General features: G+C 54.5%; 2 protein-coding genes across 3 annotated transcripts in view; one reads left to right on the top strand and one right to left on the bottom strand.

Moving 5' to 3' along the window:
- The window catches only part of PTPRS (protein tyrosine phosphatase receptor type S), a 98,497-nt gene that overhangs the window by 13,265 nt on the left and 68,816 nt on the right, over positions 1–16,416 (bottom strand). Inside the window, exons 11-22 of the mRNA XM_088527118.1 lie at positions 15,242–15,547; positions 13,646–13,839; positions 13,188–13,214; positions 11,316–11,433; positions 8,146–8,736; positions 7,365–7,462; positions 6,880–7,133; positions 6,372–6,465; positions 5,927–6,142; positions 5,203–5,360; positions 2,364–2,476; positions 728–775 (exon numbers count right to left, since the gene is read on the bottom strand). Coding sequence (XP_088383244.1) covers positions 728–775; positions 2,364–2,476; positions 5,203–5,360; positions 5,927–6,142; positions 6,372–6,465; positions 6,880–7,133; positions 7,365–7,462; positions 8,146–8,736; positions 11,316–11,433; positions 13,188–13,214; positions 13,646–13,839; positions 15,242–15,547 — 2,217 coding nt within the window. The remainder of the gene's footprint in view (positions 1–727; positions 776–2,363; positions 2,477–5,202; positions 5,361–5,926; positions 6,143–6,371; positions 6,466–6,879; positions 7,134–7,364; positions 7,463–8,145; positions 8,737–11,315; positions 11,434–13,187; positions 13,215–13,645; positions 13,840–15,241; positions 15,548–16,416) is intronic.
- Positions 1–16,416, top strand: part of FAM32A (family with sequence similarity 32 member A) — a 238,875-nt gene that overhangs the window by 6,498 nt on the left and 215,961 nt on the right. The gene's annotated exons all lie outside the window — the stretch shown is intronic.

Consider the following 16,416-nt stretch of genomic DNA (forward strand, 5'->3'; position numbering starts at 1 on the left):
GGGTTCAATCACTCCAGCCTCTCTAATCTCAACACCAAAGAGCCGGTCTCTGTGCGCCGGCCAAGTCGCCAGAACCTCCCCCCGGCACCTGCTCCGCGCGGTCCCGGTGGCCGCTCCGGAGCCAGGGACGGGCCCCTGCGCGCACGGAAACGGACCCTTCCCTGGTCTTTCTCTCGGAAGAGAGCCCTGGGAAGCACCATGTGCAGCCGGCGTTTCGCTCTCCCCACGTTATGGAGCACAAAACTGCAGGATGCGCCCGATGCCCGTGCGCTGCCGCTCGCTTGGCACCCGTAAGGAAGCACCAGGACACGGAGCCGAGCTCAGGGAAGGAAACGGCCTCGGCAGAGGGGTGAAGAGGAACCTCAAACCCCGGGTTTTCCTCCCTGGAAGGAGAGGCTGCGGCTCCCGGCATGAGCGGGCTCTGTCCTCGCGCTCCTGCTCTCGCCTTGCAAAGGGCCCCGGGCTCTGACTGTAAAACTGGAAGCGCAGGACGGACAGACAGATGGCAGGAAAAGGGATGAGACGGGCAAACAGCGCAGGAACACGGAGAGAGCGGCAAAGAAACAGCCCAAAGGAAAGGAGAAGGAACAAAAAGGAGAGAACACAACGAAAACAACAGGAACGAAACAGAACTGGAAAGGAAAAATGACAAAAGAGAAAAAGGAAATAATAACGGGGGGTAGGGCAGAAATGAAACCAACAGGAACAAAAACACACAGGAACTAACTTTCAAAGTCAAACTCAGGGTCACTGAGAGGGCTGCTCAGACCAGAATCTGCAGAAAACAGTAAAAAATAAATAAATAAAATATACACTTTTTCTCAAATTTCATGCTAATTAAAAAAACAAAAGCAACATAAATCTAAAGAGGAAAAGAAAGTTATTCTTTGTGCTGATTAGGCAGAGACGGGGCTGCTCGCATCCCCTCTCCTCTCCCCCTCACACGTCCTCCCTCCCCGCTGCCCCTCGGACCGGAGGCTCCTCTGAAGCCCCCATATATTTAATGTAAATGGTTGGACAGCAGCTATCAATGTTCCACCAAGCGCACCACCTCCTATCCATGGCTACCACTGGCCTTCAAGCCCTGTTTTTCCAGCTATTCCCATCTTCATCCCAGATAGCCCGATGCTGCGGGAGGCAGGTGACTCTCCCGGATCCGTTACAGCCCTTTCCTGCTTTCCCAGCTCCAGCACAGAATAAACCAACAGCGGAAGCTCCCTCTGGCTGGACATTTCAAGGAAATGTTGGTGGGATCTTCTTCAAGCTAGATGGGACAACCCGGAGCCTTTGGGAATCTGCAGACCTTTGCTTGGCCTTTTGCAAGCGCCGTGGAGCAAGAGCTGGGATACGGCGTGCCCAAAGCAGCGTGGCCTGACGGGGACAGCGTCACTGGTGGCTCCCTCAAGCAAAGCTCGAAGGAAGGGCTTGTCCTGAGCTCTTTTTACACAAACACCTGGATGCGGTGCTGCCTCTGTGCTTCCCCGGCCATCCCTGCCCCTAGCAGCTCACAGCTTTGCCCTAGGAAAACTCAGACAACGCTAAGGACAGGACTGGGAAGGGAGGGGGAAAGAGCTGCAGGAACATTACTAACAAGCACAAAACAGCAAAAAAATACAAACAAACTGAAAACAACAGCCAGCCCCCCAGAAGCGCAATACATCCCCTTCCAACTCCTCAAGCACCAGGAACTGGGAAGCAGGGCCGTGTCCCAGCGCGGCGGCCTCGCCAAGTGACAGTGTTGTGGTGGCTCGCAGCGGTGCCATGCAGGCGGCGGGACAGGCATGTGCATGGGGACACAGCAGCACGGGGAGGAGGGGACGTGGTGCCTCTCCGCCGGGGAGCTACGAGCAGCTTCCCGCTGGCTCGGCGGTGCCGGCACGGACGCTACGCGGAGAGACGCGGCCCCACGTGCACGGAGCGCTGCCGCCTGCCCTCCTGCTCCCTGCACGGCAGGGTCCGGTGGCAGGGAGCACCTGGGGACATTGCGGACGCGCTCGGAGCCGCGGGGGACGGGCAGGCTGCCCCGCTTGGCCTCGGCGAGGCCGCAGCGCCGCTCCGGCAAGCTCCGCGCGGCGCTGGCGCTTGCAGCTGTGTGCTCAGCCCAGAATGCACCGATTTAGCCGAGTCGCCAGAAAAAAAGCCCTTCTTCCTGCCTGGCAGTTGTTGCAGAGCCTGCACGAGGCCCTTGTGGTTTCCCAGCAAAGGCTTCTCTCGGCACAGCCCGGACAAGGCTCGGATAAGGCCAGAGACTCCTCGGCCACACGGGGGTTGGCACTGCCTCTCGAGGGCAGGAGGAGGCTGAGGAAAGGGCAGTTGCTCCAGTGCTGCCTTCCCGGGAGAGAGGCCGGTGTGCAGCCGGTTACCTGGGGTCTGGAAGTTGATGCGCCGCATTTCCACGGGGTCCTTGGGGTGGTGGGGGGTGATCTCCGCGTTGTTCAGCAGGCACTTGGTCCGCGGCTCGGAATCTTTCCGTTTGCTTTTAAGGAAAAAAAAAAAGAAAAACAGAAAAACCAACAAGACAAAACCCCTTAGCTAATGGGTCTTTGAGTCTTTTCAGCCACGCAGGTCCTGTTCAGACCTGAGCGCAGCTCGCAGAGAAATCAGGGCCACATGCAGCCATGTCCTGATCAAGGGTTTTAGTTACATAAAACATGTCAGAAAAGGGACGACGTTTGGAAGGTTTAACAGTGAAGTATTTGACGGGTTTACAAGGGCCCAGCAGCCCCTGGGCAGCTTTCAGACAGCTCTGGAAGATCCCCCAGCTGAGGCTGGGGCAAGCAGCGAGCAGCAGCAGAGCTGGGCACTCACACCTGGGCCTCCCTGCGCAACCCACCCAGCTCTGCAGAGCAATGCGAGCAGAGACGCTCCGATTCCGGCCAAGCCATTTACAGCCTGGAAGAACCAGAGCCAACACAATCATTTGGAAAAGTACAGAATCTCCTGGCCGTGTCCTTGGACATCAAGTACTGATATTTCTCTCTTGGCTTGGGTAGGAGCTCTCAGTGCCTCATTGCAGGCACAGGAGGCAGAGTGGTGGTTTTCAGTGTTGTTTTCATCTGCAGAACCCTAAAAATCTGGGGTCAGAAGCAGGGTGGATGCACTCGCCCCCACCACAGCTGTGCCTGCTGAGATCTGTCCCACCTCCCTGCCAGGAAGTGAAGCCCTCTCAACCTGGCAGCTGAGCTGCACATGGAAGTGCTTCCTAGCACACTTGTTCAAAATGGGTTACGTAGCTGAAGCAGTTCAAAAGTCTTTGTTGATCTGGTTCATTCGACTTAAAAAGATTGTGGAAGTGAAGCCCAGTGCTGATCTGGGGAGCAGATAACCTGCAGCAGGGAACAGTGACAAGTTGATGGAAGGGGAACTTCTCCAGCAGGCAGAGAACATGCACCCACACCATGGGGCTCCCATGGGTTGTGCTAGTCCACCTGGCAAGATGGTTCTAGAGATCCTGGCCTTCTCTGGGTGGCACAGATGCCCCCAATAACACACTCACAGCTGTAACAGCAATTGCTTAGGTAGAGGGGACATTTATTCAGCGCATTTTTCACTGGCCTTTACTGTCATTAATAGCCGGAGGAAGAGGCACGAGCCCTGCCAGCACTGCATGGGGCAGGGTTTTGAAATCACACCACTTTGTTGTCGGAAGTAGTTTATTTTTGCCGCAGTTTGGAAACTGCTGTTAATTGTTCACTGGCCAAACCCATCAGTTACCTCCAGTGAAAGCTCTCTCAGCCTTGGAAACGGTCTGAAATTATTCTCGTTTCACAGCCATAAACCAGCTCTGCTGGAAGTCCCTGGCTGATGGGGCAAGAACGGCTTTTGCAATGGGGTGAGGATGGCTCAGCTGGTGTGGTTCTGCTTCCAGGATGCCAGGGGCTCAGGGACAGTCTGGATGGAGCAATCAGACATGGAGAAAACCCTCTCCTGCCTCTGACTGCAACACGAACGGGTGTTTCTCTGCTCCATTAACCCAACATTTTATGAGCCGTTTACTGCCACTGCTGCTCAGCTTGAAAAAGGGCCATTGCAATTAGGGATGGGCAAGCAGGAGAAGCCTGGGCTTTCTTTGCTTTTGCTGCCCTGACTCAAACATGCTCTTGTGCTAGTCCAGTGCAGGGTGTCCTTTAGGACAGAGCTAGCAGCAGGAACGGCACCAGCAAAGCCCCATCACCAGACAGTGAAGCAGGACTACTGCTCAGCCAGCCCAGCAAGAAAGGACCTAAGGAAATGGCAAATCCGGTGTCTTACCTGTCTGGCTTGCTGTCCAGGAAAGCAGTAAGTGGAGAGAAGACAAGACAAATGTTCAGGTTAGAAAGGAGTTGTAAAGGAAGGGGTAAGCATTTGCTCAGCTCTAACTCTGCTACCACAGGTGGAACTTGGGAGCAGCAAAGACTCCCCAGCTAGTCTGGTGCTAATGAACTGCAACAAGGAACTCGAGTCCCTGCTCCCCAGAACTCCTGTGTGCAGCGATTCACACACGCTGGGACACCAAAGACACTCCCGTGGGTATAAGCAAATATATCTGTGCAGATGAAAGACAGAGCAGAGTGAAGTGTGCCTCCTCCGTAGCAGGTACTACCTTTCCCAGCTAAGGACACCCCGCAGTGGCCACAGTTGCCACCTTGCCCCCTCTCCTGGGGTTTGCGTGCTCAAGGGGTCCTCATCCCAACCATCACCACGAACTGCTCAGAAAGCAAAGGAAAGCGGGTGCTTTCCAGGGGTGCTTTCCTCCTCTTTCCTGCAGACTCGCATGACACCCCTATTGCTGCTGCTCTTGTCCTCCAACTCCAGGTGAAGTCCAACTTGAGAGCAATGAAGGTTTCTGCTGATCCCTGGCATCGCCCTCACAGCGCACACACAGGGCATGGGAAGGAGCCTGAGGCTGTGGACAGCTCTTCTGGAGGAGACAGCCAAGAGACCAGGCAAACTCAGTTCACACATGCCCCAGCAGACTGTCTTTAGACAGGCACAGCTTTACTGAAGTGCCATAGGGCAGATTCGGAAGCAGATGGAGGTCTCTAAAACGCACTAATGATCTCTCCTGTGCTAGCCAGTCTCTTCCAGAACTGCAGTTCTGGTTCTGGCGGAAGGTTTTGCCTTCCAGCTGACTACGTCAGGACCAAGCAGGAAATTCCCTTGAGGGTCTAGGGGTAGAGACATTCGGAATGGTTACAGATCCGGGCAAGAAGCATCTCTTACTTTTTGTAGAGCAGGATGGCGATGACAATGCAGATGATGAACACCACAGCCAGGACGGGCCCGATGACCCAGATCAGCCCTTCCTCTCCGTCGATGATTGGCTGTGGATCCGGGTTGTCCAGCTGGATGGGGTCGGAGAAAGGGCTAGCAGCAAAAGTCTGGAAGACACAAAAGGTTGCGGAGCAGAGTTCAGAGAGGGAATGGAGACGAAATACAGGGGGCAAACACACAGTATTGCAGAAGAGAAGTTGCTACAGAGCACTCTCTGCTGCACAGACAAAATTATAATAGGGGCCTATATAGAAAACATAACAGAAACCTAGAGAATACAGAAAAACATAACAGAAACCTATAGAATATAGACTCCTGTCCATGAGTGCCTGTGTGACAGGTATTTTCTTTCTCCAAACATCCAAGACAGACAGCACACTGAAAGATCATATTCACATGAAGCTCATGTTTACGGTTTGCTGCACACAAAAGCTCCACAGCTGGATTGGAGGAGCCTTTGGAGGAGAAAAAAAAATAGGGATAATAATAATAAAAAAAATGCCCTCAAGCTCTGGTGTCTGGTGGGAGAGAGTTACGGAAAATGCCACGAGGGCACCAGAGCTGCTGGCCAGCTTGCAAGGAAGCTGCCCCGGAGCTGCTGTCCCTGGTTGATAATGGGTCCAGCAGGGTCACCAGCATCTGAAGGAGACGAGGCGAAGCAGGCAGCACTTACAGCCTCGGGCTCCTGGAGCACGGCCAGGATGAAGATGACATATTTCTGCCCCGGCTCCAGGGCTCTGTTCTCGAAGTTGTCATAGTGCTTCATGTCCCCCAGGATGAAGTGGGAGGGCAGGGAGCGGAAGCGGGCAGCGATGTAGGGCTTGGGGAAGTCCAGCTGCCGGGAGTGACGCAGACTTCGGCGCCGCAGCCTGGCGATGTCCTGAACGAGCTGGGGGAGGCAAAGGAACATTCTGAGCTCGGATGCCTTCAGAGATGTTAAAGCTGTTGGGTGGAGGGGGAGCCAAACCACACAGGTATTTAGCTACCCAGAATGTGGAGTGCAGCATATCCCAGCCCTACCCTCTGTCGCGTCCCTCCCCGGCTGCCAGGACACTGTCGTGCCCATTACAGCTCCTGGCTGTGTCCCTGTCACTGGCTGCCATCGCACCCACACTCACCTCTTCCAGGTCCATCTCCTCAGGGCTGCCCAAGGGGTTCAGGAACTGTCCACCTCGGGACTTCCTCAGAGGCACCACCACAATGTAGTAAGCCCTAAGGGTTGAGAATAATCAGAAGAGACAGGAGAAATGAATCTCTTTCTAAAAGGCACAGGAGGAGAGACCACATACCACAACAGCGGACCAAGGTAGCCCAAACAGCCCCACTGGCACAGCCCAGCACTCCAGTTATAATTGTTAATTTAGAACAGTTTTTAACGCTGTTCATGGACTAAATCTGGATTCAGTGGCAGTCCCATGTGCATGTCTCCCTGTTTGACCCCTCCACGCTTCTATGGCATCTCCTCTTGGCCATGGGAAGTAGCTCCCATAGTCAGGCAAGGCTGCAAATGCAGGAGCTCCTCCTGCCACTGCCTGTGCTACATCTGGGCTGTGGTCTCCAGCCACCAGCACTGACCTCCGCGACGCGAATCGAGTGCTCTGAGACTGCGATTTAACAGAAACCTACTGGACAGGCACGGAGCTCCTCACGTCTGGGAGAATCACCACCACGTTGCCATCGGCATCGGGCTTGTGGGTCACCTCTGGCTTCTTGGACAGCATGTCGGCCGCGGTCCAGGCAGCCACGTTCTGCTGCAAGCCCCCCATGCTGTTGCCCCGGCTCATGAGCACAAAGTTGTAGAACGTGCGGGGCTTCAGGTTGGTGATGAGCTTCTTGGTGGTGCGGCCGTCCACATCGACGTTGAGCCCGTTGTACTGGATCTGTGCGAGGCGAAGAGGCAGCAAAGTCACAACAGGACCAAGGCCGATCCTACAGCTCAACAGTCCAGATTCTCAGCCCGTTTCCTCAGTCTAATGATTAACCATTACACACTGCCCATATTTGGGAACAGAAGCCAGAATTTCTGGCTCTTAAAATCTCTTATTTAAACCAACAGACGACTCCAAGGGGACAGAGAAGAAGGATAGTTCTGATTGCTCCCTCCCACTTGCCTTGTATGGGGTGGGAGAGTTGTAATTCTCAGGGAACTCCCAGCTCAGGAGGACAGATGTCTTTGTCACCATCTTCACTTTGAAGTTTTTGGGTAAAACTGCCGGAAGAAAAGCGAGCAGGAAGGGGAGAAAGGAGAAGAGAAGGCAGCAGAGGGAAGAAAGAGCAAGGAAGAGAAACAAGAGATCGTCAGACACCAGCAAAAGGGGCTGCCAGTCGTGGCTGGCTGCAGCCGCGGGGATGGAAGGGCTTGCTCCCTCCTCCACACTTTGCTTGAGTTTTGCCAAGGTCCATCTCCCAGCGCTCCTGTCCCTGTGCCTAACCCCGGGGAGCAGTGAGAGGGGTGCGCGGCTCTGCCCTCGCCCTGCCCGTGCTCGGCACATGCCGAGGCTCTGCGTGGTTGCTGCAGGAACGAGGTGCTGGATTTCTGAGCATGCTCAGGTGAGGAAACCCATCCCAGGTCACGTTTGAGGCTTTTTGCTATTTTTGTTTTCTTTTGGCTGCTTGCAAAAGCTGAAGAAAATGCTCTTCCCACCTGTACAGCGACTGGCCCCCCACTTCAGGTGCCAGTGTAAGAAGGGTGTCCGGACTTAACTTAGAAGAAAGTGGTAAAGGGACTTACCTGGCGTAAGGCAGAGAGGAGCTGAGGGACTGAGTGTGCAACCAGAGTGCTCTGCCTTTACTCACGAGCCTGGCTGAGGTTGGGTGACCCCTCCAGCTCTGCCTCCCGGCACCAGCCCCGGTTACAAGGAGAGAGAGGGAGGAGAAACCGGTAAGTCCTACCTTGATCCAGCTGGAACGTCCGATATTGGACGGTCGGGCTGTACGGCCCGGGGCCTTTACTGGTGTGAGCCCGGATTTTAACATCATAGGCGGTGTTGGGTTTGAGGCCGTTGAGGGTGTACGAGTTCTCTGGGGAGGGGGGCAGGTCTTTTTCCAGCGGGTTGCCGGGAGAACCGGCTTCCCGGTAGGCCACGGTGTATTTGACGATGGCTCCGTTCCTCTCGGCCAGCACGGGGGGGAGCCAGCCAAACTGGACCGACATGGCAGTGACGTTGCTCGCCTCGAGGATCTGGGGGTAACCTTTGGGGATGTCTTCGGGGGTGGTGAGTTCCTGCACAGCTTCCTCCCCAAAGCCGGCCCGGCTTTTCACGGCCAGCTTGAACACATACGTGGCGCCCTTGTGGATGCTGGGGGCCGTGTACTTATCCTCCAGGGCCGTGAACTCCAAGGTAGCCAGGGGGGCGACGTCCTTGCGGCCGAACTGAAGCCGGTAGCCCATCACCTGGCCTTCCGCATCCAACGGAGGCTCCCATTTCACCAGGAGGGTGTTCTCCGCTGTCTGGTGCACAGACAGGATGGGCTTTCCTGGGACTGGGAGAGGAGAGAGACACTGTCAGTCAAGCGCGGGCCAACGCGCATGGGGGGAAGACGCAGAGATTCCTGAGCGGCACAAGGAGGTGGCCTGATTTGGTGGCCAGGTTTCACCTAACATCTACGTATTTCAGCTTCTCCCCCTGCGAACAGGACTGCTGTTCTCCACCCAGGCAGAGCTCTATCAAGTTTAGGAAATGGGATGCGCTGCCGGAGCTCCCGCTGCCACTTTCTGGGGTCGTTTTCCCTCCTTTTCCAGGCTGCGAGGTGAGCGCAGCTCCTCTCTTCCAAAGAGGCAGCGCGGGAGGAAGCCCCGCCGGGGCCGCCCGCCTCCCTGCCCGGGACACGCGCAGCTCCCGCAGAAAGACGGGAACAGACCGGAGCTGCTGAGGGCGAAGTAATGAAGGATGGAAAGGGAAGTCTGGGCAGCCCCGGGTCCCGAGCAGCAGGCAGGGCGCCAGCTGAAGCGGATCTGGCAGGCGGCTCGTCGGCCAGTTGGGCACAGAGGGAAGGACGCGCGGCGGGCGCGCAAGCAGAGCCCGGCTCGCGTGCGAGGAGCGAGGCTCGGGGCTTGCTCGCAGCAGGGCGCTTTCCCTGCATTTCCAGCTAGCTCCCTGCTCAACCTGTGCGTTCCGCGGTGCCTAACGAGGCCTGGCCCTGCCAGGCCAGCCCGCAGCGCGCTGGGCGGCACGCGCGGCCCCGCGGGACACGGCCCCGGCTGCGGAGCCCCGCGCCAGCGTTAATTCCAGCAGCTCACGCATCGCTGGCACTCGCTCCGCTTCCAGAGATCTCATTTGCCTTTCTCCGCCTTGCTGTTTCTCGTGGCTGAACAGCAGAAGGAGAAAAGATGGAGTTTAAAGGAGGTGCAGGCCCCCTTGCAAGCGGCAAGGAGCAGGCGGAGGAGCCAGGGCCTGGGAAGCTGCACTGTGGGAGCAAAGGAAACGCTAAAGGAAAACATTATGGAGAAAAACAATGCCATTACCTTTACGCTTTGCTTTTTATCACCACTGTTACTATAATCAGCTGAGCTTGAAAATAGTACATTTGCACAACAAATATTGTCTGGTGGAAAGGTGGGAAGAAAGGTGGGGTGTTTTATTTTGCAATTGGTTTGGACACTAAAGGAGAAAATGCAATGCATTACAGTATTTAAATTCAGCCTCTAGCCCTGAATGATAAAGAAAGAAATCTTTCCCCCCAGAAGGTCTATTGACTCAACGCTGTGAAGAAGATAAGAATGTCACAGAGCCATTTGAAAGGTGTTTTTTTTTTTTTTTAATAGCTATTTCGAGTTGGGGAAATTGAGTTTTGGGTAATAGCTGTGGCACTGGGGAAAACATCCCTCTGTGACTGATCACCTGAACTGCAAATCCTAATGGGAGGAGATGAGGGCAGATGACAAGAGAGAGTGACAAGGGATGCAGGGAGCGAGAGAACAGTGGAAAGGGTAAAAAGGCTCAGGAAGAAGGAAATGAGAGAACCAGAAGGATGGTGAGAAGAAACATGGGAAAAGCAGGAGGGGAAAGGAGCAGAGGCTGAGGGAAGAAGAAGACTTCAGTGCATGGACACTACGAAGTGTGAGGACAAGAGGCTGGATACCGGCATCCGAACGCACTGCGCTGACCCCTGCAAGACTTGGGTGTCCTGGACAGCAGCCCTGCTCTCCTACGTGCCGTGTCCTCACTGCAGGCAGGAGAAGCAAGAGGGAAGGGACTGAAATCCCGTTCACTTGTCTGAAGCCAAGAACATAAAACGGGACGAAGATGCGAGCTGGGGCAGGGAGGAAGAGGAGCCCCCAAGCCGGCAGGACTTGTGGGGAGCCAACCTGAGCAGAACAGCTCAGAGAGGCAAGGACGCCCTCTTGCCCCTGTCACAGCTCCACTCAGGCCCTGCCACCCCAGCACGGCCCTGTGTCCCCTGCACTGAGGCTGACAGACACTTTGCCACAAAGAATAGGTCAAGGGGAATGAATCTGGGTGGTACAGGCAGACAGAGCCCAGGTCTCAGAAACACACGCAGGAAAAGGTCAGGACTGCCAGGAGTCTTCTTCTTTCAGAGCGATCACCAGTCCTCAGCACACAGGAGAGGTGCAATCAGACACAGTGCTGGAGGAGGAGGAGAGCGGGCAGAGCCATCCGTCTCTCCCTGCTGCCTTTCAGCTCTTTGCAAGTCAACAGCATCACAACAGACCTCTGGGTCTCCTGTTCCTCGAGGAACCAACCATCAGAGCTACAGAGCCTCCAGTGTCACCGTACAGGTCAGATCGGGCACACATTCTATTTACTTGTAGTGCCCTTGAATTCAGACTATAAGCAATGAATTCATCTTCTGGTGCATTACTGGGTGTTTTTGTGTGTTTTTTCATAGTTCTGGACAGCACTGCCTGGAGCGCTACCTGGGAGGAACGAAATGTTTTCTATCCTACTCGACATAGTTTCATTCTCAGGGGCAGTTTCCTTCAAGTCCAACCTCTTCACGAAGGGATGCAAGAAGCTGAGTCTAGAGAAGGAGCTTCTTGGCTTCGGGGTGTTAGGGAACCGGTGAATCCCAAAAGGATTCCCAAAGGAACAGCCTCTCACCTGCACCCTTGGTGGTGACCACTTTAGGTTTGCTGCGAGCGCCATCTCCCTTCATGGTGTAGGCGGCTACGGTGATGGAATACGAAGTCTCAGGCTGCAGCCCAGCAATGACCATCTCCTGTTTGCAAGATGCCAAAGGGAAACGATGTGAGTACCCGGACACGCACCCAGCCAGATCGCTCTTCCTCGCGGGAGCCTCGGCCCTTCACCAGCATGCAGGAACATCCAACACACGTGAACCCGGAGGCAGCGCTTGGCAGCTGGGCACACGTGGCAGGGGGAAGGCAGCAAGGATCTTTCAGCAGGAGGCCTGCGGCTCCGGCTCTGCGAACAGCGCGTTCCTCTGCCTGCCTCCAACGCGCTCGCTGCCGCATCCACCTCCAGCACGCGCCCTGTCTCCACACAAACTGCTTCAGCCATCAAAACGCTGCTCTCTTCAAAGCGCTCCCCTTCCCTGCGCTGTCTCCGAGGAGTTCTCAGCGGTTTCAAGGAGATTACACTCCTTTTCCTCCACTGCTTCCCTCCCTGCCCTCCTCAGATATTTTTAATGCCTTCGTGCTATTAAAGGGTTCGCTTTAACGCGAAGTGCAGGACGCTGCTTTGTGCTTGCACGCCAAAACCCTCTGCTAAATCCTCAGCACCCTCCTTGCTCCGTCCTCTATCAGCCTCAACACACCTGGCTCCCAAGAGCAGTAAATAAAAGATGGGCCAAAAGAGCAGCCCTTCACAGGGCTGCGATGCAACAGGAACACCCGTGCTAAATCACACAGGACAGGGCATATGCTGCAGGGTTTTCTCCGAGGCCCTGAAAAGGAGGGAGATGTGAATCTTGTGCTTGTTTTATGGCCTTCCTCCTCCCTCATTCCCACTTCCCCTTTAGTCCTAGGAATACTAAATTTCAGGGCAGCAAAGGGAAGTTTACTGGGCCTGGGAATATTACCTCCAGACCAGAGCAGGAGTTGGAACAGCAGAACTTCAAACAGCAGGATTTTAATGAATATGTGTAGAAGCCCTTAGGAAGAGGGACGGGTTTGTCTTCTGCAAGTCCAGGAGGCCTGTCCTTTGCCACTGAGCTTTGCTAAGATTTCAGGCAAGAGATTTTGCCTTTCCTATGATGCAGTTTCCCCACCTGTAAACCCGAGGCCCTTCCCTCCTGCAGGGCAGCTCCACTCTCAAGGAGATACACACACTTTCCGTGCAGCACTGCATTGGCTTGGGACCCTGTTATTCCAGGAAGGAAAGGCTTTCTCCTACTCATTTGGAGCTGTATGATGCCCCAAACCACTCAGTATTTCAACAGAAGTAGCAAAAGTCAAGCAAACTGCCAGGTTGATCTGAAGGTCCACTTAGAACATAAAGGACTGACAGTGATCCAATCCTTCACACAAACAAATACCTAGGAACCTTGGCCCTCTAAGGATACGGACCATTCGTACATGGCCTGATAGGTTGGAAGTTGTGGGGCTCTAAACACCTCCTGCTTTTTAACCTGTGCTTTTCAGACACACGCTAAGGGCAGAGGCAGCTGGAGACCAGCCTGCCTTTAAGCCCGTTTTCAAGGCAACTTGGTCCCAAACTCAACGTTCCGGCTGCTTCCCGGCAGAGGAGCAGCAGACCCATCTTTCCTCCAGAGCCCAGGGGAGAACCCTGCAGCGTTGCCGCCTGTGGACAAACGACACGATCACGCAGGGTCGCAGAGCAAACTGAGCAGGGTGGGACAGTGCATGGGAACACCAACAACAGGCTTTAAAACAGACACACTGGCACTGCAAAAAAAAATTAAAAATAAAGGAAAAGGAAAATACCACAACACAACATGAAGTGGGAGAGGGCAAGGCACAGAACCAGGATGGGAGAAATTTTTTTACTTACGTATTCAGCAGTGTCATCTGTTTCCCACTGGACAGAGAACAAGAGAGGTTTTGCACATGAGAATACAAGAGGGGAAAGAGGGGAAAGACAGAGACACAGCATGAGGAAGGAGTCCCTGAGCAAGCGCCACACACGGTCAGAAGTTACCGGCCAGCATGAAGGAAGAAGTAGAGTGGGAGCAATTAGTAGATTCCACTGTGGCCTTGGCCTGTCTTAAAAGACCTCCCAGACACATGGATGGAGCTTAGTTGAGTGCTGGGAGAGCAGTTCATACCCTTCCACAATAGCTATTGCCTGGGAGCGCAAATGAGCTGCAGGAGGATAACAGGTACCTCTGCCACAGGAGACACTCGTCTCCTTTTGCCAGGAATAAGCGGCTCGGGATGAACCGGGCGGCTGGAGCACCCACCCACTCCAAGGCTCCAGGAGAGGACGCGGAGCCGCCGCGGAGCCCTCACCTGGGCGTCAGCCAGCATGATGTCCTTGATGTGGGGCAGCCCCCTGGCCTCTCCGTTCTCCATGCGGACATAGTGCACCTGGTAGCCGCGGATCTGGCCATGCTGGCGGTTCTGGACTGGAGAGCGCCAGAACACTTGGATGGCCGTGGAGTTCAGCACCTCCACCTCCACTTTCCGAGGCGGCGCACTGGGCACTGCGAGGAAGGCAGGAAAAGGCAAGGAGTCACTCGGGGGTTCCCATGTGGAGCCGGATGCTTCACTGGCAGAGGGACGGACACGCACGGAATCTACAGCCCTGGAAGGAGGGGGGACTTGGAAAGCGAAGTGGTGACCCCATCACCCACTCTTGGCCTTCATTCAGTGAAGAAGGGAAACAATTCTGGGTGACCTAATCTAGGTGGCCCAAAGATGTGGATGCATTTGAACAAGTCCATCTTAAACAGGTCCATCTCATAGTGCAAACATCCTTCCACAGGCTCCTTTTTTCCAGTTTTCTTGGCTGGAAGAAACCATAGTTCCGCATCAAATTTTGAGGGCAAAGCCCAGTTCTCACGAGCCAGAAAAGCTCTGGCCTGCGGGATTTTAAGGTGGGTAGGAGGCCGACGGGGGCTTGCCCTTGGATTTGCCCTGGCTCTCAGGCTCAGCAGGCAGGGTGGTGGTTGCAGCAGCTGCGTAACCACAAGCCAGGAGACAAGAGATATCTTGGAAGGGACTTGGGTGATTTTTGAGAATAATAATACACGAACACCTCATCTGCAAAACAGTCTGTAATTTCTCTAAGCAGGGAATTCTATCTACTTGGAAGTGGGCAGACAGGCAGGGAAACAAGCCCCACACTGGGACAAATTTTTAGGCTTTTTCTTTGGGATGGAGGAAGAAAGACTGAAATTTTGGATTGCAAAGTCCTACCTCAGCCTCAGCACTGTCCTCCCTTTGCGCACACACATCATGACATGAACATCACCGTAGGGGTATCAGGAAAGTTCATGTCTCTCTATCCTTGTTTGTGCTAAAAGTCTCCAAGCTGCAACGTGAGCCACTTGCCATTAAAAGCAGCTTGCAACTTTAACGAAGAAGCTCTTCCTTCCCAGCAATAATCAGGACTTGGACTTAATGAGGGGGTTAAGAAGCTGTGGGAAGAACTCCTAGTATTTCAGAAAATTTCTGGCAGCGATGCCTTTGCCTTCTGTCATTTTATTCCTTTTTCTACCTGCGATGTCAACCGCTGTCACCTCCTTGCTCAGTGGGGATTTCTCTTCAGGAAAAATGGCGCTGCCAAGACCCAGAGGGTTGGCATTAATTGATTAAATAAATGAATAAACAAAAAGCCCCAAGCCTCTCCAAACAAAAACCTCATCCCCTTAAAAAACAAGCAAAAACCATGAAGGAAAATCCCGGATCCCAGTTCTCCAAGGGGCTTTGGGAGATGGCAGCGGATGCTGCTCCCCAGCCTGGAGGCCTCTTGGTGGGCGGCCGGGCTGAGGCACCGGCCCGGCTTCGCCCTCGCGCCGCCACCAACGGGGACTCCAGACGTCCCCCCGCCAGCGCCCCGCGCTCCCTGGGAACACCCGCGTCCGCCGGGAAGAGCGCAATTACCGTCTTCATCCGTCCGGACGACCACCGGCGAGCTCTCCGGGCCCGGCCCCACCTCCGTATGAGCCACGACAGTGATGCGATACTCAGTCCACTTCTCCAGAGACTCCAGGAGGATCTGACTGGTGGTTGGGGGGATATCATTCACCTCCTTGAGCTCCGAGTCCTCCGAGTCCAGCGCTCGATAGTAGACGCTGTAGCCAGCCAGGACGCCATTTTGGCTTTCGGCCGGAGGCGGCCGCCAACTTACCAGAATGGCGGTGGATCTGGTGCTGACGCATTTTACGTCTTGAGGGGGGGCGGACGGTTCTACGAGGGGGGAAGATTCAGGAGGGGAGAGGGAAGAAGGGGGAGAAAACAAAAGATGGGAAAGAGAAAAGGAAAAAAAAAAAAACAACAGAAAGAAAAAGAAAATGACAACGAAAAAATCTAAAACGAAACGTACAAAAAATCTGGTTCAGGAAGATAAAATTAAAAAAGAAGAGAGCTTTTTGTTGGTGGTCTTTCTTTTTTTTTCTTAAAAAGAAAAAAAAAAGGGGGAAGGGGAAAACAAAAAAAAAGGCAACGGAAGCAAAACGGGGCCTCGAAACCCAGATGTGATAAAGCAAAGGGTGAGCGGGCTAGCCACGCGGTCCTGCCACCAACCCGGCCCGCAAAGCCGGGGCTCCCTTCCAAACCTGTGTCATCTCCTGTTGGTTTGGAGGGGTCTGTGAAAAGGAAGCGAGAAAAGCAAATCTTTTGCCAGGAGGTTAAATAGGTCGTTTAAGAGACCTCCGGATAGAAGTTCTTAGTTGCCAGGAGGCTAAAAACCAGAGCGCAAACGCCTAGAACAGGCGATGAGCAGGGCAGGAGGGTTTGGAGACAAGGTCTGCCTAGGGCTCCGGATGGAGGTTTCCAGGGATTCTGGACCCAGCAGGATTCCCAGCTGTCACAGTATGTGGGACTGCCTTTGCACTCACTGCCTACCCACGGAGGTGTCTCCCAAAAACCTCAGGATCCCTCAGAAAAGCTGGCCCTACTCAAACAGTGTAGACAGGGACAACCCCAGCAGGCTGATCTGCAGGGTGGGCAAGGGCTGCACGGCCAGTAGGTGTTTGCTGAAGCTGCACGGGGTGATTCCGTGGGGTCCCTGCCTCGAGACACTGCGAGGACTGCCAGAAATTCAGCTTTGATCCCAG

Source organism: Tinamus guttatus, unplaced genomic scaffold (genome assembly GCF_059628265.1).
Source record: "Tinamus guttatus ecotype Peru unplaced genomic scaffold, ASM5962826v1 Tinamus_guttatus_pri_ptg000261l, whole genome shotgun sequence".
Lineage (NCBI taxonomy): Eukaryota > Metazoa > Chordata > Aves > Tinamiformes > Tinamidae > Tinamus > Tinamus guttatus.